Source organism: Panthera tigris, chromosome C1 (genome assembly GCF_018350195.1).
Source record: "Panthera tigris isolate Pti1 chromosome C1, P.tigris_Pti1_mat1.1, whole genome shotgun sequence".
Classification (NCBI taxonomy): Eukaryota; Metazoa; Chordata; class Mammalia; order Carnivora; family Felidae; genus Panthera; species Panthera tigris.
Genome location: NC_056667.1, coordinates 191,962,116 through 191,989,494, shown reverse-complemented (window position 1 = coordinate 191,989,494; position 27,379 = coordinate 191,962,116). Strand labels below are relative to the sequence as shown.

The 27,379-nt window shown below is 38.5% G+C and overlaps 1 protein-coding gene across 1 annotated transcript in view; it reads right to left on the bottom strand.

Annotated features, from left to right (window-relative positions):
* PIKFYVE (phosphoinositide kinase, FYVE-type zinc finger containing) overlaps window positions 1-27,379 on the bottom strand; it is an 81,504-nt gene that overhangs the window by 23,517 nt on the left and 30,608 nt on the right. The window contains 16 exon segments of the mRNA XM_042995219.1: window positions 717-816; window positions 2,162-2,316; window positions 2,427-2,535; window positions 3,237-3,350; window positions 4,958-5,136; window positions 7,248-7,419; window positions 8,077-8,148; window positions 9,422-9,522; window positions 12,822-13,981; window positions 14,264-14,390; window positions 15,001-15,141; window positions 19,568-19,675; window positions 21,625-21,699; window positions 22,351-22,531; window positions 22,973-23,102; window positions 24,736-24,795. Coding sequence (XP_042851153.1) covers window positions 717-816; window positions 2,162-2,316; window positions 2,427-2,535; window positions 3,237-3,350; window positions 4,958-5,136; window positions 7,248-7,419; window positions 8,077-8,148; window positions 9,422-9,522; window positions 12,822-13,981; window positions 14,264-14,390; window positions 15,001-15,141; window positions 19,568-19,675; window positions 21,625-21,699; window positions 22,351-22,531; window positions 22,973-23,102; window positions 24,736-24,795 — 2,984 coding nt within the window.

The window sequence follows — 27,379 nt, the reverse complement described above, 5'->3', positions numbered from 1 at the left end:
TCGAGGCAAGGAAAGCAAGCAGCCTCTAGGAGTTGAGAATGGGCTCTGGTCAACTGCCAGCAGCAAAAGTGAGACCTCAGTCCTAAAACAACTAGGAACTAAATTTTACCAACAGCCTGGATGACCCTGGAAGATGACCCTGAGCCTCAGGTAACGGCCCTGAACCAAATCTTGTCTGGAGCTATGTGAGACTGAGCAGAGATGCCAGCCACACCGTGCCAGACTCCAGATCTCCATAAAGATAAATTTGTGTTTTAGGCCACAAAGTTTGTGGTCATTTGTTATGTAACAAGAGAAAACTAATACAGTTAGGAAAAGCCAATGAAATCAATGTGCAAAACTAACCCTCAAGAAAAACTTCCCACTTAAGCACAGAAATAAAGAACACACAAAACTACATATTAAAATAAATTAGGACTCTATTATACACTCAGGACGTCCAAAATCTCTCCTTTAGAGACCTACTGCAACCATGATGCTCTCTCCAGTGAAGCCCATAGACAGTAGCTTTTGACAAATGTTTGAAATGAACGAATTATAACAATTTTATTTCAAGCAAGATAAAAAATTCATCCAGGTCATGTCTCTTGGAAACCTCACAACTGCAAAATGAAAAACTATTTAGTATTATTAAATCTACGTATTAAATTACTACTTGTGAGCGTCTTAAATGAAATTAACTATAATATTTATATCAATGGAAGACTAAAGACTACATTTCATTACCTTGCTTTCTTCCCCTGTCTCAGTCTTCCAGGACTTGGAGGAACTGAAGGTCGCTTTCTACCCTTTTCCTGCTGGAAAAGGTCCTGCAATCTATAATTAAAGGGGTTGGGGGGAAGAGAATAGTTTGTTTCTAATATCCTGAATAACATTTACAAATTTTGTGAAACCAAAACAATTAGATTTCCTACTTTGACTGCAATAGATATGAAAATTATGTATAACTAAGTTTCTGTTTTTTTTCTAATCAACTAATCAAGAGCTGTTAGCCATAGGACTATAGTTATAAAAGAACAGCAAGTTATTATAAGAAACAACATAATGTAACCAAAACACACTAGCTTGAGTGACCAACAGACCTGAGCTCCAAACCAGCTCTGATAATTAGTAACTACACAACTTGGGTAAATGCCTTGGTCTCTTAGAGATACTGTTTCCCCCTCTGTAAAATGGAAACAGTATATACACACTGTAGGATTCATAAGACCAAAAAAAGATTAAACATCCACCTAGTGCCTTACTTATTGCTTAGCATAATGCAAGTGCTCAATAAATAAATGCTATTATAATCCAACTCGACTTTTAAATAAGCATTAAAGGGAAATATCTCCCCAAATAAACATTTAAATAAAGGTATAAATAATAACATACTTGAGGGGCACCTGGGTGGCTCAGTCGGTTAAGCGTCCGACCGGCTCAGGTCATGATCTCACAGTCCATGGGTTTGAGACCCACGTCGGGCTCTGTACTGACAGCCTAGAGCCTGAGCCTGCTTCGGATTCTCTCTCCCTCTCTCTCTGCCCCTCCCCTCTTTGTGCTCTCTCTCTCTCTCTGTCTCAAAAATAAATAAATAAACATTAAAAAAAATAGTAACAACATACTTGAAAGTCCTGGCCTAAAAACCAATAATCACTCCATGGAATACTAATTCAGTGACATCACATGCAATAAGCACACACACTCCTCAGTATCTGAAACAGCACTGAAAGCTGCTCTCATCTTTGTTTCTTTATCTTTACAAACTACCTAAAGATAAGCATATATACTTTTTAAATTTTTTTTAACATTTATTCATATTTGAGAGATGGAGAGCGTGAGGTGGGGGAAGGGCAGAGAGAGAGGCACAGAATCTGAAGCAGGCTCCAGGCTCTGGGTTGTCAGCACAGAGCCTGACCTGATGCGGGGCCTGAGCTCATGAACCGCGAGGTCATGACCTAAGCCAAAGTCGGACACTTAACCAACTGAGCCACCCAGGCGCCCCATGACTAGCATATATATTTTAAATTGTGAAGGGGGGGTGGTGACAGAAAAACAAAAACTTCCACAACTTGAGAGCAAAATGTAATATCCATTATCCAAAAGGCCTTTACATTAAAAGCATCACGGCAGAGCAAATTTTGCACAAACATTAAAGAAGCCCCAGGCGCGCAAAGCATACCTGTTGTTCCAAGCCTGAAGCACTTCACACAGACTCTGCTTCTTGGCAATGAGGGACTCGAAGATAGACTGCAGCTGCTGTGGGGCGTCCGCGGAGGAGGACATGAGCCTGGCTTGCATCTTCTCCACCCAGTTCTTGAACTCGCCTTCCTCCATCTACACAGAACAGAAACAATTCGGGCAGGTGAGGACACACACCCCCAAAGGAAACTTCTGAGTAACAGTTAACAGTTAACCTTTGAGTTTCTGTCAGAGAAACGAATTACCTCTTTTTGTGCAAAGATATCTTCCATTTTTTCCTCTCTTGTTTTGCTAAACGTATCGGTTTTCAAAGATGCAAGTCTTTCATCAACAGCAAGATATACCTGTGAAACTCTGATAAAAACACGGATGTTAAACACTTCAGAAAAGTTGGAATTAAATCTTCTAATCTCTTATCAAAAGAAAAATCACACACACAAAACTTTAACTGTATTTAACTTAATTAAGAATCATATACAATTCTGCAAAACAAAAAAGACCTAAAGGGATGTACATCAAAATCTTAACAGTTTTTATGTCTAAGATGGTTTGATTTTTTTTATACTTTTATGCAGTCTTACTTCTTTTTTGTAACAGGCATATATGCAACATATATTTAGAAAAATATTTATGTTGGTATTATGCTAAGTGAAATAAGTCAGAGAAAGACAGATACCATATGTTTTCACTCATAGGTAGATCTTGAGAAACTTAACAGAAGACCATGGGGGAGGGAAAGGGGGGAAAACAAAGTTACAGTGAGGGAGGCCTATCGTAAGAGACTCTTGGATACTGAGAACAAACTGAGGGTGGATGGGGGGGTGGGGGAGAGGGGAGAGTGGGTGATGGGCACTGAGGAGGGCACTTGTTGGGATGAGCACTGGGTGTTGTATAGAAACCAATTTGTCAATAAATTATATTAAAAAGTAATAAATAAATAAAAACTTTAAAAATATGATTTCAAAAAAAGCTACACGAATAAACCTGACATTTTAAAATATTTACAATTTTTTAAAAATCTGTAAAAAAAGATGATCGAAGAAACTAAAACTTACTTTTGAAAGAAGTCCTTTAGATCCTGAAGAAGGGACACTTTTAATGGGGCCTGACGTTTAATGAATATCTTAGGGAGAGGAACACATACTTCAAGAAGCCGAATGGGAGAATAACTGAGAGAAAAAAATACAAGTAATAGTAGAAAAGTAAAAAATACTTTAATATCTTGAGTAGAGGTAATCATAAATCCTATGAGGCATAAGAAAAAGTTTCTGTAAAATAGCATTTTACAACAATTATAAAAATATTGAAGACAACTTCATCCATTATAATACCCTCCCCAATTCTAGAAGGGTTTTTGTCTTGTTTATTTCTTCATTGTACTGTGATGTCATCATTTATCCCCTGAGGCTAATAAAAAACAATGGCTGGGAAATAAACTTTATGAATGAGAGGAATCCCTTTCTACAATTAGCTCATGAGCACATCACTTTCCCAGCTCCTGAGGATTCCTCATCAGTCTTTATTCTCATGAGTCCCTTAAGAGTCTTTCCACCCACGAGTTTATGTTGTCTAATAAATGCTATAACCTGTCCACACAGTAGGTTCACGGTTAAAGCTCTTGCTCCCAAAGGAAATAAGCTCTAATTCTAAGTATTTCCTGAAGGCCTATTTTGTGTCAGATGTTATTTTAGATGCTGAGGATACAGCATTCAACAAGGGCCAGAATTCCTGCCCTCATGATTCAGAAATAAGGAGATTCAGGAATAAACAAATACTTAAAATACACATTATTGCAGATGGTAAGTGCTACAGAGAAAAATAAAGCAGGAAAGGGAGACAGGGAGTGCTAGGGGTGAGGAGTCAGCTCAGGTAAAATATGAACAAAGACCCAGGAAGTAAGGAAAAGCAGGCAGATATCTGGGGAGTAGGCGGTTCAGAGAAGGAAGGGCAAGCACCAGGCTCCCAAGCAGGATCCTCCCTGGCACGAATGAGGCTGCAGTGAGGGGACAGGAGGAGGAGGTGAGAACCCAGAGGAGGTACTGAGCAGTCAGAGCTTGCGGGAGCTCACAGACCCATAAATAGGCTCTGGCTTCCACCCTCACTGAAACAGACACCCAGAAGAAGGCTCTACAGCAGAGGAGTGGCCTGAGCGGATTTTCACTGAGGGAAATCACTTGACTGCTGCTGAGATCAGACTGCAGGGGGCAAGGCCAGAGGGAAACTGGTTGAGGCCACTGCAATCATCTATCAAAAGGCAACAGAGGCTCAGTCCAGAGTGGGAGTGGCAGAGATGGTAACAAGTGTTCAGATTCTGGATATATTTTGAAGGCAGAACCTGAAGGCTTTCTCAGATCATTTAGCACCACAGTGGACCCATTCTTTGAACTGGTGATTTTAGCTCTATCCGGAATATCCAATTAACCTTATGCTAGTTAATGTCTCAACAAAAATTCTGACAATGCTTCCATGTAAAACAGTGTTAAGATTAACATGTACAGCAGATCTACTAGTTCACATCATGACTTCATCCCTTGCTAGCTCTCTAGGTGACCTGTAAGCTCAAAAGTGAGGTTAATAATAATAATACCTATTTCTTAAAATAAGGATTAAATAAAATGACAACACTGAAAGCTCTTAGCACAGAGTATGACCCTTTGCATTTGCAAGGGTGGGAGTGGGGAACAACACACACCACAAATTAATTCAATCTAGTTAGAGAAGAAATGTTACAAAGCCTTTAGGGACTAGGTGACTATGTATAAGGTCACTTTCCTACCTGAAGGATGCCACCATCTGATTATAGGAGAAATACTGGTGATAATCATGGTGGATGGAGTGACCACACGGCTCAGCATTGGCTCTGCGAGTGTACTGGTGCCCATAAAACCTAAGTTCAAGGTATTTTGCAAATGACATGGACCAGGACTCGTTGGAAAGAGCAACAACTGGTGTTACCTGAAATTCATATAAACCACATACTGAGAATCTCTTTTTTAAAAAATAATGTTTCTTTTCTAGTACAAATCTAATATATTTTGACTGCAGAAAACTGGAAAAAGAAAGAAAGGTTTAAAGTGGGTAGAGTTAGGGATAGCTGGACATGCAGTATCATTGGTGATCCCACCACCATCAATATGCTAGTATTTTTACTTTCATGACGTACATACATACGAATACACATAAATGAATTCATAGAAGGTACCCAGCCAGCATATTTGTAAATAAAAAGTCTTTCCTATAATTAGTTTCATAACCCTGTGTTATTTTTACTTAACAATGTATCATACATATTTTCCCACATAAAATACTCTTATACAACTTGATTTCAATGGCCACTGAATATCCCATTATATGGACACATTAAACCAATCCCTATTGATATACATTTAAGACGTTACAAGATTTTCTTTATTCTGATGATGCTCTGATGAATGAATATGTGTGTGTGTGTGTGTGTGTGTATATATATATATACACATATATATACATATACATATATACATATGCATATACATATACATACATATATACATATGCATATACATATACATACATATACATATATATATACATATACATATATATATACACATATATATATATATACACACACACACTTACAAATATCCATAATTATTGCCTTGGAATAAATTAAGAAAAGTGGGGATTGGTAGGTCAAATGGCATGAATATTTATGAGGTCTTGGAGACTTTTTGCCACACTGTCTTCCAAAATTGGTGCACTGGTTTACACAATCTCCAACAGTATCTGAGAATACCAATTTCCCCACTTGCTTACCAACCTCAGGAATTATAAATCTTTGAAATGTGATTTCTTAAAAACAAAACAAAATAAAACCGCACTTCACTGGTTTTATTTATACTTCTCTACTAACAACTCATTTATTTGCATACGTCTACTGGCCATTTGTGTGAAACTGCTTTGTGCCCTTTTTTATCATGTCTTACAGGAGTTTAATATTAAGTATATTACTGTTTGGTCATATTATAACTTTTTTACACATGGAAATCTTTCATCTTTGTGTAACAAAAACTGTTTACCTCTTCCTTTCTAACATAGCCCCAAAGGCAGAAGTTTTTGTTTTAAAATGAAGTATATACACCAAAGCATGTAAGATATAAAAGTAAAATTTAAGTTATTCATTTAATTCACTGCTCAATCTATAGAAGTTCACATATTCCGCAACAAAATATTACCAGCTGTCTAACAGGAACCATACTTGTTCCTGTAAGAACAAGTATAAAAAGTAAGATCATTGCAAGAAATGATCTCACGGCTATATGTGTGCTACTGCAGAAGGAAGACTTTGATTTTGGCTTCCTCAACCACTGATGCTGACATAGGTCACACTATTATTTTATCTGTAATTCTCATATGTGTCTTCTGAAAACACACTCCAAAATAAGCCAATGAGGTTAAAGTTGGCATAAGTTTGCTGCAAATAATTTGGATAAAAAGTAAATACTGAAAGCATAACATTGTCACCAAGTATATCCTCCAGAGTTAAACAAGAAAAGAAGAAATAAAACACATGATCCTTTTTCTCAAAAATGGTCCTTTTCACATGGCACATGAAAACCAGCAGAGATCAATTTAAACATGGTCTCAGCTCTATCTCTTAAGATAGAAATGTTGGTATAGGCTCAAATAGCCACAAACATCCTGGCGTACTGTAATCACTGTGTTACAAGTCTTTCTCCTCCCCAGAGGACAGACGGCATGCCAAGCCCTTACACAGTCCCTGGCACACAGATGGTGCTTAAATAAGTGCTGAATAAATAAGCATAATTGAGAATTGTCAAAATATAATCTCCATAATTTTACCAAACAAGGTATTTATATTTTGTATAATGACTGATAAATTCTAAAATGGAACCTTCAATAAACAAACACTAAATGGAATACACAGCACTGGAAGATAAAATAAATAAGAGCCCAATGACAAATAAATCCAAAATAATACAGACCACCCCCTCCCAAAAGAACTATGCAAATAAAAAAAGAAATAATGTTGTGTGAAATTTACAGTAACAGGGCACGTTTACCTGTTTGCAGATTCTGCACCAGGAATAGGTAAGAATTGTATGTTGATATCCAGGTACTGGAGAATCTAACTCCTTCAGAATTATCTGCACACAGCCTTGGCCATGGACAAAGCGCCGAATATGATGCACCATGGGGGTATCACAGAACATGCTAGGACACTGATAAGAAGGCCTTTGACAAAAACAAAGTCCTCACATTAACCATGAAACCGAGGAGCAATGTAGAATGAATACTGGCTAACTGGACCCCATCTCCAGAAAGACCAGCATCCTCTCCGGAGTCACGCTGACCGGTGGACGATCCGCACGGGGTGCCACCCACACTGCTCGGAGCCTGCAGCCGAGCATCCTGTCTTCAGCTACAGCTCAGTGATAGTTTCCAGTTACTGAGTACCTTCTATTTGCTTAGCATTTTTAAAGTATCAACTCATTTTTTTACCTAGTCAAGTCCATATCACATCTGGAGCTTGTTATTCCCTGTAAAGGGGGCTGGTAAAAATCACTTGCTCTTGATCATGTTAAGTGGCAGGTGACAGCACTAAGACTCAAACCCAGGTCTAGCTGTTCTCATGCTTCTCCTGCCTCTCATTTCAATCACTCTAAAGATAAACATCCTAAAATAAAGTCTTAGGGATGGCAGTGTAATTAGACAAAGACTGAGGAACAAACTGGATAAGATATCCTGGAGTTGAATGTGAAATAAATTCCTTCTCTGTATGGTATACAGAGTGAAGGCCACACAATACTCCAACTAATGTTCACGTTTTAGGATGAAATCCTGGGCATCTGAAAAGCATACATGAAACATAAGGAGAAAATTTGTTCTTACCTGAAACAGTATCTCTCTAAAAATATGCCTAATGTAAGATCATTCTTTCCATAAAATTCCATTGTTACAATCCTAAAAGAAGACAACATTTCTCAGGAACATATCGTAAGAATTGCCACACAGCAAAGATACTTCATGAGACTACAAACTGATTACTTGTTAGATGTGACTAGAAGGCAGTATTAGAGTAGGTAATATTTTGCTGTTCTTCTAGAACAGGTTTGACCTCAGCTGATAAAACAGGTTTGGACTAGCTCCTTATCCGTTCCCAGTCCATTAGCATCTTATCAAACTACATCAGGATGCATAAACAATAACATTAAATGAGTAAAACAGATATGAGCCAGGAAGAGATAAAAGCTTCTTTCACAGAGCCCTTCTGCTCTATCACCATAAAACAGAACTCCTGTCTCTTGCTCTCTGGTCCTCATACCTTTACTGAGCAAGAACAGCAGCAGCTCATATTCTTCTGGGAGAGCCAATTCCTGACTTATAAATGCCCACAAATAAGAGAATTTGGTTATAGCCCTGCTGTAGCCTAAACCTTATTCAAGCCTTGACCTAAGGAGTCCGTAAACCCCCAGAGAAAATTCCTGTGGGTTCCCCAGCCCCAAGTCAGTCCGCTAGAGCTATACGGGAACCAGAAGGATCCCTGATCTCACTGGAAGCAATAAGTGTTTCTGGAGACCAAGATTAAATACAGAACACATTTTGTCAAGGAAACGGTGCTCCACAAACAAGCAGCTACATTCCAGAGTACTTTTAAAACTAAAGATAAAACTATGCAATAACTAGCCTTTTTCTATCAATCTACTTAGAATTAAGTTTTAGGACAAAATCCGTTAATAAGGCAAAAGACTGACCACTTCTTTGAAAATGATGCCTTATGGAAAACTTGGCTAAATTGTACATTATCATCAAAATGCTTAAAACTAGCTTTGACAGGCACACCTGGTGGGCTCAGTCGGTAGAGTGTGTGACTCTTGATCTCCAGGGTTGTGAGTTCGAGCCCCATGTTGGGTGTAGAGATCACTTAAAAATAAAAAATCTTAAAAAAAAAAAAAATAGCTCTTATGTATCAACTTTCTCACTTTTATAAGTACAAATGTCCTTCCATCCCTCATATCCTTTTCACTCTTACTCAAGGTACCTTTCATTTACTTCTCATGAACCAACACAAATTTCATATTTAATTCACAAGTTTAAAAGTTCTATCAATTCATATACAACGAGCAGCATGCCATGTACCTAAAAACAGATCGTAATGGCTGATTTTTTTTTTTTTTTTAAGTTGCTGGAATTCTGTTCTTAAATACAATGCAACAGTGCAAGAGGAAAACCCTACCAAGGGCTGACACAGGCACTGGGGGCGTTGCTGGACTGGGCAGAAGAGCTGCTGAAGAGCACGCACAGTCTCTGGTGGTTAACAGGGTTCAGACAGTCCACCTGAAAGGGAAGAAACGGATGAGCACCCCAAGTGGCACCACACTCCAACCCCAACGCAAGCTTCTAATATCCAACACATTCCTCTTGACTTGTGAAGCCTCCAGTCATCACTGTAAGGGTTCCACAGAGGACTGAAAACTACCAGAAACTAAATATAAGGAAGAAGAGCAGCTCATTCTTGAGACAAACCAGTGCAAAAACCTTAAGCTAACTTAAAAATACAAACAGATGTATAGCTTGTTTTCTTCAATACTCTTTTTTACTTATAAAAGTGCATTAAATTATTTGGGAAGTAAATAGTTGACTAAATAGTCCATATGATACAGTCTGAACTGGGGCACCTGGATGGCTCAGTCGGTTGAGCATCAGGTTCTTGATTTCATCTCAGGTCACGATCCCAGACTCATGAGATTGGGCCCGGGTCAGGCTCTGCACTGAAGCATGGAGCCGCCTGGGATTCTCTCCCCCTCCGCCCCCGCCCCTCCTTTGCTCACGCTTGTACCCAAGCGCATGCACTCTCTCTCTCAAAATAGACCAACATTAAAAAAAAAAGTCTGAACTGATGGCTGTGATATAACATCAATCTGAGAAAAACTCTCAAGTATTTATTCACTTATACTTTATACCTGTTCTTGAGCATTACAAAGGCAACAGGTGCTCTCTGTCAAAAATCAAATAGTACAGAGGTAAGTGAAGAAATTCATGAAGTACATAAAGCCTCTCCTCCGTTGAGGCCACCCTACCTCCCAAAGTGATTGCTTTCATTATATGGTTAAAAACATGACCTCTTTTTGCTAGCTCGCACGCATGTACACACAAAAACACCCACATAAGAATACACAGGGGATAGTGTTTTTATAAAAATGAGAGGATTCCGCATATAACACTACTTGCTTTTTAACCCTTGAAAATATATCACAGGCTCTACCTGGGTTATTCAATGAGATCCAACTCATCCTTTTTATTGCAAAAAACTAGAAACAAGGCTTCAGCAAACATCCTCGCATATATATTCCTACAAACTGTAAGCATCCTTACATAAGATGCTTACTTATATCTGCAGAATAGGTTATAAAAGATGGGAATCCTGAGAATGGCTACAATTAACAACACAGGAAACAACAGGTGTTGACAAGGATGTGAAAAAGGGGAACCCTCTCACACTGTTCGCGGGAATGCAAACTTGGTGCAGTCACTCTGGAGAATAGTATGGAGGTTCCTCAAAAAGTTAAAAATAGAACTACCCTACGACCCAGCAATTACACTCTTACACTGTTTACCCAAAGAATACAAAAATATAAATCTGAAAGGGCACATGCTCCCCAATGTTTATAGCAATGCTATTAACAGCCAAACTATGGAGAGAGCCCAAATGTCCATCGAATGATAAACGGATAAAGAAGATGTGGTATATATACATATATATACACATACATATATTTATATATATGTATATATATATATGTGTGTATGTATGTGTATATGTGTGTATACATGTATGTGTGTGTGTGTGTGTGTGTATATATATAATGAGAATGTTACTCAGCCATCAAAATGAATGAAATCTTGCCATTTGCAACAACATGGAAAAGCTACAGTGAATTATGCTAAGCGAAATAAGTCAGAGAAAGACAAAGACCATATGATTTCACTCATGTGTGGAATTTAAAAAGAAAAACAGATGAAAACATGGGAAGGGGGGCGGGAAGAGTGAGCGAAACAAACCATAAGACACTCTTAACGACAGAGAACAAACTAGGGTTTGATGGAGGGGTGGTGGGTGGGGATGGGTTAGATGGCTGACGGGTATTAAGGAGGGCACCTGTGATGAGCACTGGGTGTTCTATGTAAGTGCTTAATCACTTCTGAAGCCAATATTACACTACATGTTAACCAACTAGAATTTAAATAAAAATTTGATAAATATAAATTAAAATTTTAAAAAATTGGAATCCTGGACCATAGGTATGTGTATGTGTGTATGTATATACACATACATACATACATACACACACACACACACACAAACTAAAACAGATCTCCCTATCATTTTCTATAAATTTACATAAATGTATATAAACACAATTTACATAAAATTTATTATAGCTATTTTTCCACACCATGTTAACCATGACTCTTACCACTTTCTTTTTTTGCCAATCTCACAAACAATAATGTACCGAACAGAAAATAGTATATACCATTATTATTTAGCACTTCCCTAACTACCAGTGAAATTAAACATCTTATTTATTCTATTAAACAACTTCATATCCTCATTTAGAGATGGATGTTTTCATTAGTTTTATTACAACCACCATCAGTATTTCCATAAGCAAATCTTAATTTCCCCTCAATCGCTGTTTAAAAAGAATAAGGGCATAGGGCGCCTGGGTGGCCCAGTGGGTTAAGTGTCCAACTTCAGCTCAGGTCATGATCTCATGCTACGTGAGTTCAAGTCCCTCGTCAGTTCAAGTCCCACGTCAGGCTCTGTACTGACAGCTCAGAGCCTGGAGCCTGCTTTGGATTCTCTGTCTCCCTCCCTCTCTGCCCCTCCCCCATTCACACTCTATCTCTGTCTCTCAAAAATGAATAAATATTAAAAAAAAAAAAAGAAGGGCACTATCATAGTTAAGTAATGCAAAGTGTTTTATGCTAAAGAAATAAATCTGATTTTCTAAAAACACATCAATTTTCTATAGTAAGCTTCATCTTGCTCTCCCTCATAATCATTAAAAGGATCAAGGATGCATCACACCACACCCAAGTCACCCTGCCACAAATTTTACATGGCTCCACCCTTCTCCCCATGGCAAAGCTCTTCCTACTTTACTGTGAGCTCAGCATGAAACGTTCAAAAGTCAAGTTTCATTACTTTATACTCTTATTTTTTTTTATGTTTATTTATTTCGAGAGAGAGAGAAAGGGAGAGAGAACAAGCAGGGGAGGGACAGAGAGAGAAGGAGAGAGAGAATCCCAAGCAGGCTCCACACCCAGGACAGAGCCCGACCCAGGGCTCTATCCGATGACCCTGGGATCATGACCTGAGCCAAAATCATGAGTCGGATGCTCAACCAACTGAGCCACCCAGGTGCCCCGTCCTACCTTATACATTTGAAAGCAATACATGAGCCAACAGACTCCGGGCAAAAAAAAAAAAAAAAAAGAAACTAAAAGAAGAAATACATAATAAATCTGCAGGCAATCTGTCATATTCATGGGTTTTTTTTTAACCCTGCCACAGCAAGTTTTTCAACACTTTCTAAATTTGCACAAGCTCCCAAAGTGGTCTGCCTCACCTTTGTCGACCACACTGCATCACTCGGAATCAACCCTTTCTCCTCGTCACCATCAGTTTTGCTTCCTGATCTGCCACTTGAAGTACCAGGTACATCCTTTGAATGAGCAAAAGGGTCTGCATTTTTTTGCTGAATTCTTCCTCCTCTGGCCCGATAATCAGCCAGCATTCTACCCAAGCTCTGGCTATCCCCAAGATGCTCAGCAATTCTAGTGCTCACTAGCTCGTGCGAGGGCAAGACTTGAATAGCCTTGGCCTGAACACTTCCGTTCATGCCTTGAAGACCAGAGAGATCCCTAAGCAGCTGCTTCTTCCGCCTGCTTTCCACTTCTTTGAACTCTTTATTGAGGAGAGGAGACCAGTAAACCTGCTCTGCGAAATAATCTCGAGTAGAGCATCTCATCCCTTTTTCAGTTAAAAGGAAGGGCTCCCGGAATGTGATCACTGGGGAGATACAGAGGATCACATCTTTCAATTCCTGTTTAAAGGCCAAAGAATAAGTCTTTCGTTTATCTTCAGAAGAGGTAACCTCCTCAGTAACATACAATCCAGTGTCATCCTGCAAAGGGTCTCTAAAGGCTCTCATCTGGCTTTTGGGATCCTGTAGCTCATCTGGGTGCTGCAAAGCCTCCGGCTGCTCCAAGCCCACAGCATCCTGCTGGTCGTCCACGTGGAGCGGCAACAACGATTCTGGGACCGATGGAAAGAGAGCACAGGGGATCCCTGCAGGGCAAGCCGTTGTGGCATACTCTTGATGCTTCAAACAGGCAACATCCTGTGGAATGCTTCTATTCTCCTGGTCACCCTTCTCAAACACAATCCTTGATTCTAGCAAACTGCTATCATCGGAGGGCAGAAATTCTGGAGGAAAGTCAGGCTCCCGGGGGAGGGGACTTCCGCTGAACGGCTCTTGTGCGGTCCCTTCATCCTCCCGCCCCTCAATCAGAGAATGGAAGGAAGGGTTTTGTGTTAACGTAGGAGGCATAGCAAATTCATCCATGAGGAAGGAGATTTCTAGTTGAGAATGATAAGCTACACAGATCATAAATATTAGGATCTCTTTAACTCGAGCCAGCTCATAATCAGAGCCTCCTCTAAGCTTGATTGTACAGCCCAGGTGCTGTGGACAGCCTTCAAAAAACATCAGTGTTTTGGTTTGCTCTACAAATAAACATATAAAAAGTTTAAGAAGACATAGTTGGCATTCCACAAGCCCAGACAGAATTATTTCATTATCTTGACCTCTACAAAAGAAAAACTTTCAAGTAAGACCACAGTTACCAATCCTCATTTAACAAACACTGCTAATAGATGTTAGTATTATAACTAAACATTATTAATGGATTATTAGAAATTAGGAAAAAGTAAACACTGTAGTACTGATGAGTTTACTCATTTCTTCAATTCTCCAATCTCAGGTCAATCTATCTAATGATCACTCACCATTAGGCAACTGAAAGATCTGCATATAAAATTTGTGACAGGTGCCCAGGTGGGGTTTTGTAAGCAGCTGGTCCATCGACATTACTAAATCACCTTGGGTCATCCGACTGATTCGTTCTAAAACTTGCTAGAACACAGAAAAACGTTTTATTACAAAATTAGAGAATAAAATTCTTAGTAAATTTTATCTGGAAAATAGGAAAAATTTAGACATAAACTTCACAATTAATTTTCTTAATTTTAATTATATAATAATTTTTGATTCTAGATTACACTGTAAGTAGTTGCTCAGTGATCAATATGTTCCCACGAAAACAAACCAGACTCATATTAATAACATTATTAAAAGACATGTGAGCATCGTGCACAGGACTGGGGGAAACGGGAAATTTCCTAGAAGTGGCCTCTATTCTGAAGAGGGTAACTTTTCAGGAGAGAGAGCATCTTCTACTCGTACAATTCCCCAAACAAAACAAAGGCTCAACAAATACTACTCATTACCAATTATCTATTACATCTTTGGTGTTACAACTATAATGAGTGCTATATAATTTATTACCCTTTCCTCCAGTCTGAGATTCTCTAGTCTTAAAGAAACGACTGTCGTGCTTACTGTCGTACTTTCAATATATATGGAAGACCAAACAGATAATCAAAGATCCCTGCATATCAATATGATGCATATAAATTTAAAAACAGAGATTTTTTTTAAATGATAGAAAAATAGGAACACTCACTGATTTTACATTAATGACCAAAGTAATGCCATGTTCTAGTAACATGTCTTGGGCAATCCGAGACACTGTTTTTTCAACTAGAACCAATGTAGGTCGAACATCAACTATTCGCTGAACATAATTCTTCAAGAATTCCCTTTCCTAAGGAAAAAAAAAACATCACAAATATTATACCTGCTTCAATTCAAGATCTACAAATATTAAAACATCAGGAGGGTTTGACTAAGTCTCTTCATCTCCAAATAAGTCTATAAGCAAGTCACTTCAAACACAACCAAGAATATTATTCATAAATCTGAACTGTTGGTTATGCTAATAAAAAAGGGTTTTAGGAGAAATTCCATTTTCTGACTCACTAATTGTACTTTGAAGGATTTTCAATTCTTAATAACTAATAATGTGAAAGCCAAGAATCCAATTAGTTTGCTCTTAGAGATTAAAAGAAAACAAACAAACCTAACCTCAGTGAACCTAACTCCCCAATGAAAGCAATTTCTCATTCTTTAAATATAGAATCCCCCTACTACATTCTGAAATTAACTAGAGTAGCTCTTCTTTGGGTATTGGAATAAATAACTCTCTAACAGATGCTATTTCAGCTTCTTCCTCATTTCAATCTCCCAGAAGATCATCTTCTACTTAGTACAGCTATAAAGACCTAAAACATACCACTTAACACAATTTCTTGACGAAGGCTTATTTTCAAAGCAAATGAATACTACCAACAATGACCAGAGTTAAAACAATACAAATCACTGACTGTTTCATAAAATTTATGGGCTCCAGAAAGGAGACACTTGAATGTGTGTGTGTGTCTGTCACTTCTGCTCCACACGCCCGAAGTGTCTTTTGAGCAAGTCTGTATTCATGGTCAGTGCCGCCAGCAATGGATGAGCCTACTCCCTGCAATGAACCCACCACTATGAAGTACATTTCTACCGTTTTCTGTTTACTGATAGAAATCGTACGTTTTCAACATCTCCAATTATTAACGAAATGGATTTTTTCCCTTGAAACGTGTTAATTTCCTACTCTACTTACCAAATGGTCATTTAATGGCATTTTCAATGATTTTATCTGTACAGCTTCAAAAGTGTAACTATAATAAGTTGATTTTTTTTTTTTTTTAATTTCTGGCCTTTGGCACAGGGATGGCAAATACACTTCCTCTCAGTCCCAACTATAATCAGCTATCGTGACTGCACATGAAGCACCATGTTCAAAGGAGGCCTGGGCCAGGCCCAGCAAGGACAGAATATCGGGAAGTGGGCCATGAGCATGGAATGGAGCAGAGGCACACCAACAGACCTAGTAGTGATGAGGGAAACAAAGGCAAAAGAACTGTAACTTAAATGAAATTTCCTAACAGCTTACAGCACACTGATACCTGAACATGCAGAGTGTGACCTTCTTCAAGGAACTCAGGGCTGCCTTAGTGCCTCAATGTTTATGTTTTACTAAAGACTAAATGTAACCTTATCTTAACAGCAACTAGCCCGTCAAGGTCCAGAAAGTCTTGCTTCCAAATTCCTTAGAGACTTCTGCTATCCCTAACCCTCACTAATTAAAAAGTATATAATCAGTCACTCCTCACAATCCCAGGGCAGCTCTTTCTGCTCAGTTACATTTCTTTTGCCTCTGTTTCCCTCTTTCTCCCCACGCTGTAAGAAAATCACCTCTTTACACCGAAAATGTCTCAAGAATTCTTTCTTAGCCGTTTGTTCTCAAACCCAAAACTTCCAAATATCATAATTTCACCAGTAGTGCCAGCTTTGTGAAGACACTGTAAAGCCCCAGGGTAATTACCTGCTTGGCCTCTGTCACTCACCCTCTTTCTAATTACAGGCATACCTTGTTTATTATGGTTTGCTTCACTGTGCTTCGCAGGTACTGCACTTTTTACAAATTGAAGGTCTGTGGCGACCCTGTGTCAAACAAGTCTATTGGCACCATTTTTCCAACAGCATTCGCTCATTTCATATCTGTGTCACATTTTGGAAATTCTTGCAGTATTTTACACTTTTTCATTCTTACTATATCTGTTATGGTACTCTGTAATCAGTGATTTTGAACAACTCACTGAAAGCTCAGATGATGGTCAGCATTTTTTAGCAGTAAAGTGTTTTTAATTCATGTATACATTTTTTTTTTAGATATAATGCTATTTGCACACTTAAAAGGCTACAGTATGGTGTAAGCATAACTTTTATATGCACTGAGAGACCAAACAAGTCACCTAAGTTGCTTTATCGCAATACTGGCTTTACTGCAGTGGCCTGGAACCGAACTTGCAGTATCTCTGAGGTACACCTGTATGAACCAAAATTTCAGCTTCTTCTTTGCTTATTCCACAATGATTGGACCAAACAAAAAAGGAGAAAAAAATAAGCTGATGCTTTATATTAATTCAAACTAAAAGCTTCTATAGGGCAGGTATTAGAGGTATAAGAAACTATGTTTCAAAGCACAACCAAGATGCTTTAGGTTATGTGAATTAAATCATGTCTCTTAGATACATGTTTGCCCAGAGCAAACTTCTCTAACACAAAAAGACTTTAGTATCTTAACCTACTTGCAAGAATGGAGTTAAAATGGAGTGAATAAATTTAAGTATAAATGTTCTGTAAATAATTACCTGTGGATTTCAGCTACCCAATTCATCAATTACAAGACCTATAATTTTATACATTTTAACAAATGCAACCAGGATAAGCCTTACAATCAATGCAGTTGTGATCTGATCCTATAAAAGTTTTCCATGGACCGCTTCATTGAGATCAAGAAAATTCCCAGCATTAAAGAATCTGAGATTCCACAGACAGTAATTGTGTTTCCCCTAATTCCTTATTTCATGTCACCACTGAGAAGGCACAGTACATCAGAGCTAGTAGGGAGGGTATGATATAGGCAGAACCCCTGATTTGCCCTTATTTATAACTGAATTCTAAAGAAGAAAGAGCCCCAAGTAACAGAGTTCATTAAGCAATAGAGCAGAGTTCCATAAACCACAACGAAGTTTCTTCTGTTGGTGTCTATGAATTCAGTACAAAAGTGACTGCTCCTACCACTCTCAGAAAAATGTGCCTATCACCCACGAATTTTCAAGTTTCTCTAAACGTTTCTGGAACTGAATGTGTTTCTACTATAATATTACAGACACATTCCTGAAAACCTCCCATTTTGAACAACTGCTGATTAAAATTAATAGTATTTATGGTAGAAAAGAAGTCGGGGCAAAAAACTTTTTAAACCAATATAACTTCATATCCAGCGCACTAACAAAAATAATCAGTACCTTGAGAGAGAATGTGGACAGCCCCAATGGGTAGCTCAGCACAGCTGGAGGCTGCCTCATGCCTCAAGGGAAATTTTAAGTGTACAAAAGCAACTGCAACAGTACAACCACAAAAGGAGCTCTGAGCAGTGGAGCCATTAAGAAACACCCAGGGCTAGGGGTGCTTCCCTCCAGGGAGAGAGTCCTTCCAACAGCAGAGCACTTTGAATTTCTTAAAAAGAGCCAAAAGGGTTCCTGCCTTGGTAGCAGCCAAGCTGAGGCGGATTCTTCTTTCCAGTTGAGGGTTATGAGGGTTATGATCCTACTGCAGCCATGCTGGGCCCCCTTAGCTAAGAAAAATCACATAGAAACCAACACAACTTCCATCTGATGCTGCTCCCCTTTACCAGCTGTGTACAAGGTAACCGGTGTTCCAGAAACAAGTGGTTTAGTAGAACAGACTATATGAAAAGCCAGGTATTGCCACTGGGAATCTGGTAAGTTAGAAAAATACTTGAAGTAAATCAACAACCCAAGTGCGCACAGAGGCCAGAATTCAGATTTTCACTTTTTCTTCCGTATATTCCCAGAAAGTTCTAGGTTCCCCTTAACACTCTGAAACTCTAAAAATAAGGAATGACAGGGGTGCCTCAGTGTCTCAGTTGGTTAAGCATCTGACTCTTGATTTCGGCGCAGGTCATGATCTCATGCTCACATGTGAGCATGTGAGATCATGCCCAGTGTCGGGCTCTGTGCTGTCAGCACAGAGCCTGCTTAAGATTCTCTCTCTCTCTGCCCCATCCCCCGCTTGCAAGTGCATGCACTCTCTCAAAATAAACATTTAAAAAATAATAAATATAAATAAAAATGAGGAGTGACAGAGGTTTTGGTAAGCTTCCAAAGTAATACATAAAAATGTCTTTTATAATGATTTAATAAATTAAAAAAAAAATTTTTAAGTTTATTTATTTATTGGGCGGGAGAGGAGGGAGCATAGGCGGGGGAGGAGCAGACAGAGAGAATCACAAGCAGGCTCCACGCTGCCAGTGCAGAGCCATACAAGAGGTTTGATCCCATTACCATGAGATCATGACCTGAGTTGGAATCAAGAGTCAGATGGTTAACCAACTGAGCCACCCAGGCGCCCCTATAAAAAAATGTTTTTAATGAAACAAATGCAATTGAGTTTCTTTGCCCCTCCAATTTAAGCGGCTGGAAAGAGTTCTAAGTGTTTGCAGGCACTACAGTACACAAACATCCCTCCAGATCACTGTTTCAGTAAGAAGTTCTTACCTGAAGCACAATAGGATCAATGCAGGTAAATTTAGTTTCTTCTCTGTAGAGATACTCGATGGAACATTTCAACAGAAGAATTTTGGGATTTTTAATACAAGAATTCATCTACAAAAGATGAAGTTTGTTAAAAGATTTTAAAGTCTATTATGTTACAGACCTCCTTTAATCACTAAACTCACACTGTTTATAATTCCTCCTAAATAGATTATTTCCTTATATTTGTAATGAAATACTCTCATTTAGTTCTTTTGTGGTATTCTCTTATATATTTTTTCAAAACAAATAATGAGCTCAGAGCAATGCAGACTTCTAAAAACTTGGCTCTATACTCTCTTAAAAGGTTTTTGTTTTTTTAATATTGCAAGAAAAGATATCAAGCCCTGGGTATGGAGGAGAGGAGCTTAAAGACAGGATACTTTATAAACTCATAGAAATCAGCAACTTTGAAAGCCGAACTTAACCTTTCTAAAATTCAAGGACAGAGGAGGGAGAGAAGAATGAAAATGCCCCCTGAATAGATTCCAAGAAACTATAAACTGGCAAGCCAAAGTGGGTAAAAAGTTTAAAAAGGAAAACCTTAAAGCATATCCAGAAGCACAGATTCCAACAATACACCCTATCCATGTAACTAAAACCACAGGCAGAAGAGCCTGGGTCCCGCAATGGAGGTTTCAGACCGTGCTGTAGACTCCAAACTGGCAAATGATCTTGAAACAGTGACTCATCAGTTGGGGAACTACATTTAGGGATTTTTTACCAACTACAAATTAAAGACTACCTCTAAATATGGTCAGTGGAGCAAGACAGTCATTCATGCCTATGTTTCTACCACACCCACATATAACTTTCAATTCTGGAGATAATCTCAACATACTTACCTTTTAATTCAACACAGATCATTTCATTTGGCTTAAATTACTACTTTGATGGGTAATGTGCCTGGTTTAATAAGATTCTATGTAGAAATAATGACAATAGTTCAAATCCAAGCGTACTTTTATTTATCTATGGTCACTAATAATTTTCAGGAGCCTAATGCCTTTACCAAAAATGAATTAGTCTCTGCTTAGAAAAGAGTGAAGATAGGACTGCAGTTCACCCACCTAGTCGTTCAGGCTAGAAATCTGCCTAAGCTCTCATAGTAACCAAATCAGTATTCCCAGAGGTGGGGGGTCAGGTTATCTCTATTTGCAGTAAGCTCCCATAGTGATTCAGAAGCACAGCAAGTTTGAGAGCACTGCTAGACTGATGGCTTCTCAAAACGTGAGGAGCAACAAATGACACTGGAAACATCTGGAACGCCTACTTTAAAAGCAACCCCACCTCCCCACCCCACCAACTCCCTTATACTGAATGAGAATTTCTAGGGGTTGGGCTTAGGACTCTACATATTTAACTATGTCCACAGGTGACCCTAATGTATTATGCACTTTGAGAATCAGTGGCCTTCAGAATAAAGTTCAAGGCCCCTACTGGGATACAAAGCCCTTGCCTGCTTCCTCCAACCTCATCTCCTTTCTCATCTTGCACCTTAGGATCTCAGAGATTCTTTAACACACCAGGTTATTTCACCCCATTTCTTTGTGTTAGTGCTAGAAAGAGGCCTCAGGCCTGAAGGCAGAGATAGAAGGTAAGAAAGATAACAGAATATCAGTGACAATTCTGCAGCTCAGCCCTAAAACAGCAAAGTTTTAAAATTCTAGGCCTCTGGAAGGACTCCAGGCTATTAGAGAAACCTTGTCTCCCTAAGATGTGGCAGGGTCAAGGGAGAAATGATACCAGTATCCTATCATTCTGTTGGTCTGGAAGCCTGACCCACCCTTCCCCTACCTTCTTTTGTCCGATGAGTTCCTATTACCCAAATCCTAATCATCATCAGCTCTGGGAGACCTTTCCTGAACCTCCAAGATTTCACCCCTATAGCAGACACTGCTAAACTACTCCTTGATATCCATTCTCCTTCTCTTCTATGATTAGAAGTTAGTACCCCAACTTGTTGGCTTGGTACACAATCATAGTTTGCTGACCTTCACTGTCGGAAAAGATCACATTACCTTTTTATGTGCAATATTTTTGGTACAAACAAATCCATTGACAACCACAGAATCAAACTTCTTTCCACCTGGAATCTAATGAAATAAGAAAACAAAACTCAATAATATATCCTTAGAATCCAGTCGTTTGGATGTTATTATTTAGTTCCATTTTTAGTTTTAACTATTATGTAATCAAATCAGAAAAGAAGTTCCAGAATATAGCTCTTCCTTTCAACCAATAATTAATGGCATCTAGCACGACTGTCTATTTACCCATTTCCCATTCTCTACAGTATTAGCTGGTGCTCTAAAATACCAATCTGACCGAACAAATTGGCAATTAAAACCATTACTAAGTCAAACGTCATAGGCAAAAAATACATACAGGACTCCATTACCAGCTAAATAAAGCAATTACCCACTGCTTTTCCTCAGAACAGTGACAGTAATCTGTGGGAAGAGGTCTTCTCATAGACGACACATCAAGCAAAAGGAAGCAAGAAGGGAAGAAACCGTATTTGCTTGGTTTCCCAATTCACTCCATGCCCAACTCACCCCTTCTATTCACCTCTCACTTCCCATGAGTGGCTTCCATGACCACTGAGTTCATTGTTAACAAACATATCAGGCAGAAAAACCTTCCCCTCCTCACCGAGAACCCCCTTTAGATGACCATTAAGAGCCAAATGACTGCCAGGCCCACCGATCAGCACCTAGCATTAGAAAAGCATTAGCGGAACTCACTTTTTTAATATGGACAAACTGACGGATGTCCATGTCATCATCCCGGTTCTTGACATCAGGTCGGACTGTCTGAACAACCTGGCAGACCAGTGATACAATGATGTCCCTCCAAGATGGTGACAATGACTCATTATGGAGCAACTGCTGGAGTAGTGCCATCATGTGGTTATGATTAGCTGAGCTACAAAAATGTCACAAGAAAGAAGTTTGCAGAGTTAATACCGCCAGAGACAAGAATTCTGAAAATCAACAGGCACTCTACAAAGAAATAAGCATGTGAATTAGGGCTTGAAGATCTGTTTGAGTCAATCTTATTTTATCTGCGCCTTAATGATCTTGCACATGAATGAAATCTGTGAGTATATTCAATTAAGAAATCTGTGAGTATATTCAATTAAGATAACCCCTTTAATTCAATGAAATTTTACCCCATAAATTACAGTGGGCACAGACAATCACAGTTGAGGACTCTTACAAGAAAGTTCATCACAATAGGCTTTATTTCCTAAGTAATCTTAGTATTTTTGATTTCATGAGGAAGAAAAACTACTATGCATATGCCCACCAAGTCACCGAACATTATAAAAATGGAAAATTAAAATCAAAAAGCTCACTGCCTTACAGCAACCTCTCCATGGCTTGTTTCTCTCCATTCTCCTCCCTCAGCAGCTCCAGGTTGTTATGATGCCAACCCAAAGGTGTGAAAGGCAGCTCTTTGGATTTTTCCTCAACTCGACGATTAAATAAGGATTCTAGGTATAAAATAAGAAATTGTATTTCGCTGTTGCATTTTATACCATATACTTACAGGTTTAGAAAGTGCCAAGTTATCCTTTCAAATTTTTTAAAGTCTGTCAGTTCAAACTATTGGTATAAAAAGGCAAGGACATGTGTCAATACACAAATAAAAAAATTAAGTCTGACTTAGATCATCAACTCATAACAGCCAAAATCAGAGACAGAACACCAGAAAGCAAATTTACGTAAGTGACTAGGACTCTTAAGCCAACAATTTTAAATATGGCTTCTGAGAAACAAATGAGATTTTTTTATAGTCCTTTTATTCAGCTGGGGACATTAAAAAAGGAGGCCAGCTTTCCTTATAATAACGCAAACTAAAAACTACATTCAGCACAACTCTGAATGCTGGCGGAACAACATGTGATAGTGTGGGTGCTGAACTTGAAAGAGAAAAGCTCAGCTCTGATACGTCTGAACCAGCATGTGACAGTGTAGAAAGTTTATCCAGACAATTCTTAATAGTGTTTCTTTCTCAATATAAAAAACAAAGGCCTTTTTTTAAGCCAAATTTTTATAAGTCAGACCCAAAAATGAACTACAAAGAAACATTAAAACATGGTAACAATCTATGTAAAATTTTGTAAAATCTTTAGATTTTTAAAAAGAATGAAAGTGGATCTAAACAATAAATAGGTAACATTAAAAGTTTTGCAAAAAAAAAAATGTTCACTATATAACTACTGAAAAATGTGACTGAATAAATGGAGAGAGGTGGGAAACGTTTACAAAAATTCTCTCATCCTTCCCCCCTCTTAAAGCCAACCAACCAAACAAAACAGCTTCCAACATAATGGTCCAGCACTATAAAGTAAAGAACATGTCCACATGCAAGGAACAAAAACTGTATATTTTAATTATGTAAACAGCGGGCCTATCAACTTCTGGTTGAACCAGGTGTTCAGAGGTGAATATAGAAACCCTGCTAAATTTTGAGATCAGCTGCGAATGGCCCCCCGTGCACCAGCCTGCCCCACCTTTTCTCTTTTATTTGAAGCCCTCCCACTGTCTAAGGTCTAGGCTGTGGAGGGTTATGAACTAATTAAGCATGTCAGTACTCCACAGTAAGCTAAGTAGGGAAGGTGTAAGAGAAGACTGTACTCTTCCATACTGCCGTTCCATCCCCAAGATATGGACCAGCAGAATCAGTTCTTTATCTCCTCTGCCCACTTCTCTTCCCAGTTCCACAGGGCAAGCAGTGTCCTCAATTGGATGAGATCTCCTTGGAGGCTTTCTGACGGTTTGAGAATCCTTGATGATATGTATATCAAGACTTAATATTATATTCATGATTTGGAAAGCATAAGCTATGTATGCCTTTACAAGACTAAAATGCAAATTCTATTTAAAAGCTTTTAAACAATTACCCTTCAGATCAGATAGCCTGTCTCAAACCAAGTCCAAGTTTATATTCTTCACTCCCAACATTCTCAGAGTCACCATATGTATCAAAAACTGTGTTCCCATTATATTAAAACAATCAAATTCATTTGCGGTACCTACTCTGTGCCAATCAGTGTGCTAGGCCCTAAGCACATCCTCACAAACAAGACACAATATCCCGTGTACAGCTTTTGAGAAAATTACCTTTGATGAAGGCGTCACTTATTGAGAGTTGTTGTCCTCCATTGTCAGATATCAAATACTCTGCATACCAGGGAGAGAGCAGAGAGAGTGGGAAGAAAAGCAGAGACTTATGACTGTAACTTGCCAGCGTAATTATACAGAGAACACACCTACACACGAAGTATTACTCATACTAAACCCAACACTGCCCAGCCAATGCAAGAGAGCGTTAGGCTAAAAAGCATCTTTAGACTTATTCCACACACTTCATACTAAACTTAACAGACTTGAAAGACTTGAATAATAACTCAAAAGAACCTTGAAGCAGTAAGGTCGGATAATCTTTTAACAGATTGCTTTTCCCTTATCAAAGCTGAAACAGTTTACGAAAATTGAGATCTTCACTAATTTAGGCATGAAAAGCCAAAAAAGTTACACTATTTTTCTCATGAACAGCTGTATGATTTCACAGATAATGACTCTGTCTATACACAAAGTAGTTCTTGGGTAGAGAAGCCACCTGAAAAAATATATAAGGTGTTTTGTTTTTTTTTTAATTTCAGACTACAAGCTATAAAGCAAATTAATACACAAGTGACATTGGCAGGGAATAGAGATAACTCATCAGGATTTCTAGGAGTTTCTGAATTAGAGTTTCAGTTTTTCAAAATTCTAATCAAACACTCCCAAAGAGTTGCCAGAATGTAACTGAACACATGCTGTGTGCTTTTAGAACTTTCAGAATATTAAATACTTCTCTTACAAGTGAAACTTATTCTTCACTTCCCCTGTAACTTTTCTAGGTTCTTTCTACTATGCAAACTAAACCACAACGTATTTTAAGCATTTTAAATAGATTTCACTTATAACAAACAAGCTTCAGAAGTCATTATGTTTATAAGCCAATATGATCATCCTTTGAACAAGAAAGCAGAGAAAAAGTTTTACATAGAAAATTCATGTGTGCCAACTCAAATACAATAAATCAAGTATGTGGACAAATAAAAATAGATGTTATACTTCATTTCTACACCTCCCACACAGAATGAATAATGCCAACCTGTTTGTTCAACTAATATATTGGCTTTGCAAGCTTTACTTTTCATATATATTTACTTTTATATATATGTATATATGTAATATATATTTCCTAACCTCGCCCCCAGGAGTGATCATTTTCAAACATACAGAATATCCTGTATACCCTTCACCCAGATTCAACAACTGTTAACTTACCACATCTGATTTCTTTCTACATATATGTAGGTTTTCCCCAACCATTTGAAATTACACACATCATGACACTTGACCACTAATACTTCAGCGTGCATCTCTTAAAAATAAGAGCATTCTTGGGGCGCCTGGGTGGCTCAGTCGGTTAAGCGTCCAACTTCAGCTCTGGTCACGATCCTGTGGTCCCTGAGTTCGAGCCCCGCGTCGGGCTCTGGGCTGATGGCTCAGAGCCTGGAGCCTGTTTCTGATTCTGTGTCTCCCTCTCTCTCTGCCCCTCCCCCGTTCATGCTCTGTCTCTCTCTGTCCCAAAAATAAATAAACGTTAAAAAAAAAAAATTAAAAAAAAAAAAAAATAAGAGCATTCTTGGGGGCACCTGGGTGCCTCAGTTGGTTGAGCATCCGACTTTAGCTCAGCTCATGATCTCACAATTCAGGGGTTCACATCGGGCTTTGCACTGACAGTGCAAAGCCTGCTTCAGATTCTGTCTCCCTCTCTCTCTGCCCCTCCCCTGCTCGCTCTCCCTCTCTCTTTCAAAAATAAACACTAAAAAAATGTTTAACATAAGGGCATTCTTCTCATAGCCACAATACCATTTATACACTCAAAAAAATTGACAATGTCTTAATATTGTCAACTTAGTGCACATTTGAATTTATCTGTTCCTAAAATGCTTTAATAAATTTTTTGCCTCAAACCTGGATCCACTAAGATTCACACATTGCATTCCCTTCATTCTCTTTTAGAACAGAGCAAACTCCCTACCTTTTTACTTAGTCATGATATTAAATTTTGAAAGAACCCAGGCCAAAGGTCCTGTGGAATGTCCCATATTCCGGATCTGATCGGAATGCTTCCTCATGGGGCAGTTTAACTTGCTCCTATGTTCTCCTGTAAATGGGAAGTTAGACCTAGAGGCTTATGGAAGCTATGATTTTCACTTCTCTAGGTTCTACTCACAAACTTGTCAAGACTCGTTCAGAATCCTGCTTCAACACAAAATAAAATGTATTTTAATTGTACTACTCTCCAAATTTTACCACCAGTGAATAATTAAACAAGATCCCACTGTTTCAGTTTTATGAGCTTATGAAAATGAGGGGTTTGCTTACATAAGATAAAAAAACAGCAGATTGTTTTTTAAGTGCAGATATGTCAATCAATTTTAGAAATCCAAATTTCCTTAGCCTCGGAAGATAGAGGATGATTCCTAAGAAAACAGTTAATAAATATTACCTTTAACTTCAATGGAAAGCTAAAAAACCACCCATTCCCATTTGTATTTTTAGAGGAATGAAAACCGGAGGCAGAGGAGTGTTTTATTCTTTCACTTTACTACCAGTTCACTCTGACGATATTTACTTTCTGGTAATCAGTGTTAATCTTAACCACAATGCAGAAGAAACACAATACTGTATTTCAACTTCACAAGAA